This window comes from Littorina saxatilis, linkage group LG3 (assembly GCF_037325665.1).
Source record: "Littorina saxatilis isolate snail1 linkage group LG3, US_GU_Lsax_2.0, whole genome shotgun sequence".
NCBI lineage: Eukaryota > Metazoa > Mollusca > Gastropoda > Littorinimorpha > Littorinidae > Littorina > Littorina saxatilis.
In genome coordinates this window covers 53,343,020-53,348,019 of record NC_090247.1, presented here as the reverse complement: position 1 = coordinate 53,348,019, position 5,000 = coordinate 53,343,020, and the positions used below count along the sequence as shown (strand labels likewise).

The window sequence follows — 5,000 nt, the reverse complement described above, 5'->3', positions numbered from 1 at the left end:
CATTGACTAGAACCTTCACTGCATTGACTAGAACCTTCTCTGCGTTGACTAGAACCTTCACTGCATTGACTAGAACATTCACTGCATTGACTAGAACTTTCACTGCATTGACTAGAACCTTCACTGCATTGACTAGAACCTTCACTGCATTGACTAGAACTTTCACTGCATCTACTAGAACCTCACTGCATTGACTATAGAACCTTCACTGTATTGACTAGAACCTTCTCTGCGTTGACTAGAACCTTCACTGCATAGACTAGAACCTTCACTGCATTGACTAGAACCTTCACTGCATCTACTAGAACCTCACTGCATTGACTATAGAACCTTCACTGTATTGACTAGAACCTTCACTGCATAGACTATAGAACCTTCAATGCATAGACTAGAACCTTCACTGCATTGACTAGAACCTTCACTGCATGCATTGACTAGAACCTGCACTGCATTGACTAGAACCTTCTCTGCGTTGACTATAGAACCTTCACTACATTGACTAGAACCTTCACTGCTATGACTAGAACCTTCACTGCTATGACTAGAACCTTCTCTGCGTTGACTATCCCGAACCTTCACTGCATTGACTTGAACCTTCTCTGCGTTGACTATAGAACCTTCATTGCATTGACTTGAACCTTCACTGCATTGACTTGAACCTTCACTGCATTGACTAGAACCTTCACTACATTGACTATAGAACTTCACTGCATTGACTAGAACCTTCTCTGCGTTGACTATATAGAACCTTCACTGCATTGACTTGAACCTTCACTGCATTGACTAGAACCGTCATTGTATCTACTAGAACCTTCACTGCATTGACTAGAACCGTCATTGTATCTACTAGAACCTTCACTGCATTGACTAGAACCTTCACTGCATTAACTGGAACTTTCACTGCACGGCACCAAAGCCATCACAGCATTGGACTAGAACACTGGCTTCAACTGTGCAAAGTGGCCGCTGCGCAGCGGGGCTCAATTACCTTATCTACACCTTTCAACCGAAACGTTTAGGAGCGGCGGTTAGCGGCCTTGAGTGCCCCGTATGTCATTAAGGCAGTGATGAATTGTTGTCTGCTTATTATGGACAATAGGAGAATCTGGCGATCTGGCGAATTCCTTCCGTGGCAGCAGGGTATAGATCATCTTTTTGGGTGTGGTGGGGACTAACACTGATAATCAATAGGGTGTGGTGTTTTGTGTGTGAGAAATCTTCAGAGAATATGCGTCTAATCAGAAAAGGCAACAGAGAAAAGGGAAGAACGTGTCGACCGATTGTATTTATTTTTGAACAGTTCACGGGGGAAAAGGTACTCTTTGGATATGGTGCTTGTAAGCTCTGAATACAGAACGTGGCCGGCCGGATTCTCCACACACGCACACGTGGTCTGGGTGGCCGAGTGGTAACGCATTTGCGCTCGGAAGCGAGAGGTTGCGAGTTCGACCCTGGGTCAGGGCGTTAGCAATTTTCTCCCCCCTTTCCTAACCTAGGTGGTGGGTTCAAGTGCTAGTCTTTCGGATGAGACGAAAAATCGAGGTCCCTTCGTGTACACTACATTGGGGTGTGCACGTTAAAGATCCCACGATTAACAAAAGGGTCTTTCCTGGCAAAATTGTATAGGCATAGATAAAAATGTCCACCAAAATACCCGTGTGACTTGGAATAATAGGCCGTGAAAAGTAGGATATGCGCCGAAATGGCTGCGATCTGCTGGCCGATGTGAATGCGTGATGTATTGTGTAAAAAAAAAAAATTCCATCTCACACGGCATAAATAAATCCCTGCGCCTTGAATATGTGCGCGATATAAATTGCATACAAAATAAAAATTAAAAATCCCTGCGCTTAGAACTGTACCCACGGCCGAATACGCGCGATATAAGCCTCATATTGATTGATTGATTGATTGACACACACACACACACACTGACACACACACACTGACACACACACACTGACACACACACAAACACGCACACACACACACACACACACACACACACACACACACACACACACACACACACACACGATCCTTCCTGAACTTGTGTCACAAGTTAATTTACGGGATATCAATGGTCCTCACAAATTCGTAATGAAGCCATTAACACCAAGATAAAGATGATTTTATCAGGGGGTACCAGGTAGATGGTGCACCGGCAGGAAGTCTGCACAAGTCATTAGGACGCTACGGACACGGTGCTTCATCAAACGACAACCCCTCATGCGTTTTGACACCCCGCCACGCCGTGGCAATATCGTTTTCTCACAGAATTGACTGACCCTAATTGATGTCAGGGAAAAAAGGCTCACATTTTGTTTCAATAATGTGATATGGAAATAGTTTACTACCCAAACCCCAAAGTTTTGCTTTGCTTGAAAATAAAAACCGTCCAATGGGCTTTTCAATCAGTGTCTGTAACAGTGAACATGACTCAGTGGGGGAGGGTTTTTTATGGGGCGGCGCGGGAACGGGGGGGGGGGGGGGGGGGGGGGGGGGGGGGGGGGGGGGGGGGGGAGGGGGGGGGCACGGATGATTAATAGATTTCTTGAAGGCTTAGAGAGTACCATGCACCTAATAATAATTGTTGAAGAAAAAACTACGTGATTTTAGAACTTATCTACTTCGAAAAATCTAGATGTGAAAATTGATATCAACAGCTTTTTAAAAATAATAAATAGCCAAATGATATGTATAGCAACGAATTACTGTTGGTTCGCCTTGTATACGCTGGAGCCTCTCCCCCCCCCCCCCCCCCCCCCCCCCCCCCCCCGTAAGACCCCCAAAACCCGGAGAAAATGAGGTATTAGAATGGAGGGCGTATGAACATTAACAGAGAGTATGAGCACAAACTTCGAAGAAGAAAAAAAAAGTTTAAGAAGGGAGGGGGGGGGGGTCTTAACTTGAGTGTGGGATGGGGGGGGGGGGGGGTAGGCTCCGCTGTAATATGTGTACCTTGCCTGAAACAAAGTCATGTATTATGTTGTCTTAGAGATGCGCTTCTCTATCTCTTTCAAAGTATGTCTGGAAGTGGAGAGGGACTTGCAAATATTTTAGGAAAACGAAGGTGATGATGACATGGTCAGCTTTTGAATGCCTTAATGATAGGTCAAGATGAAGTATACAGCCCCGTCGGCATGTGGCATGATGAGTCAGGCCAATGTGATGCTCAATGATCTGTATCGAATATAAAATGGAGGGTGGGAACTTGTCCTTCAAAGAAATATATTTTCTTTGTTTTTCTTTTGCTTGTTTCCGAAACGAAAGGGGGGAGTTTACGTCCTCACATAAACTATTTCTATTAGGGACAAGAGTTGGTGATACGCTAAAAGTTGCTTGTTTCAGTAAATTTTAGGGGGCTTATTGTCCGTCAGGTCTTAATTGCCTATATTGGACATGAATTGGTTTATACGATTCGAGTTTTTACGCCCTCACGGCTTTTGATGTTTGCGTGTTTAGGTGGTATCAGCCATCTGCACTTATGGTAGAATGACCAAGATCTTTAACGTGCCATTGTGGTGACACGGGGGTGGGAGATGGATACCGTCTCTGGGTCTGCACATAAAGTTGACCCGTGTCCGTCCCGGCCCGGATTCGAACTAGCGACCTCTCGATCACAAGTCCAGTGCTCTACCACCTGAGCTACCCGGGCCCCCTTGCTTGTTTCAGTGTTTGTTTGCTTATTTAGTTGTATGTTTGTTTCTTTGGCGGATGGTGTTGCTGTCGTTGTTGATGTTGTTGTTGGGTGTGTGTTTTTCTGCGCGCTGATCAGTTTATCAGTTTGTTGTTCCGGTTTTACATACTTTCTTTGTTAAATGCCGCTCTTTGCATAACTTGACATTGTCCATGAACTCTCTTTCTCTCTCTCTCTCTCTCTCTCTCTCTCTCTCTCTCTCCACCCCTTTATGCAAGTTTTGTGAGGTTCGGTAACTCTGTCTCGTCCACATCTATTTTCCCTGAGAAATTGTCTCCCCTATCGTATCGTTCCCAATTAGCGCCCGAGTTAAAGTTGTAAGATCCCGCTTGCTTCCCTTCCCTGGCTCCCATTAAGACGCTAGAGGGCGTGATAGCAAGGGCGCGTGGGCTTAAATCGTTTTCGCAAGAATCTTCATCTACGATTTGTTGACCAAACAAACAGGCATCCGTCTGCCTTCCGCTCTCTCCTGGGCCAGATTGACGTGCGAGCGTCTAGAAGCTGAGCTTGGGAATGCAGGGTAGAGCCGGTAAAAGGGAGAGTTTTACAGCTTTGCCAACGTCGGGGAACGAAACGAGAGAAAGATGGCTCGGGATGTGGATTTGAAGGAGAGGCCTGCGGGAGGGGTTATTGTTGACTCTCGCATTCTAAGCTCATTAAAAATATTTGACAGCTGTCTCGGTGGTAGCTGAAGAATGAAATATATCTTAGCTCTGGTTTCTTCGTGGAGACTTCGTGGAGTTTCTGATGTCTGAGTTTTTCCCTGTGCGCTGACTTTGAAGAAATTGAAGAAAAGTCTGACTCAGTTTCCCCCTAACGCACACACACAGCGCATAATGTTCAGAGTTTTATATTTTTCAAATAGTCACGCTTTTCTTTTAATGGGGCCCTGGTATTTGTGATCTGAGATCCATGAGACAGAGAGGGGGGGTGGGGGTGGAGAGGATTGTGCAATATCTTGAGCACATATTAAGCATATCACGACACAGAGAAAGGCAGTTACAGGCAAGCTACAGGTTCAGTTAAAACCGCAATCGCATTCACTCATCATAGCCATAGCTGAATATTGCAGGCATTAGGCAATAAATATAGGTCGATACACTGTCTACAAATCATGGTGATCAATCGGTATGCTTTGACTTTTTGCAATAATTGATATATTTTATTAGATAATCTGTTATGTTGGTGTTTCAGATAGTCCCGGCACAGGTAATCAGCTGTGTACTTGGTGATCTGTAAATATACTTTGACTTATCCAACAATTAATATAGTTCTTTTTGTGTGTGTTTCAGGTTACGAT

The 5,000-nt window shown here is 44.8% G+C and overlaps 1 protein-coding gene across 1 annotated transcript in view; it reads left to right on the top strand.

The window, feature by feature from the left end:
• Positions 1-5,000, top strand: part of LOC138962645 (myogenic-determination protein-like) — a 42,409-nt gene that overhangs the window by 34,210 nt on the left and 3,199 nt on the right. The window contains exon 4 of the mRNA XM_070334545.1: positions 4,993-5,000. This exon is cut by the window's right edge and continues 3,199 nt beyond it. Within this exon, the coding sequence (XP_070190646.1) occupies positions 4,993-5,000 (8 nt within the window). The remainder of the gene's footprint in view (positions 1-4,992) is intronic.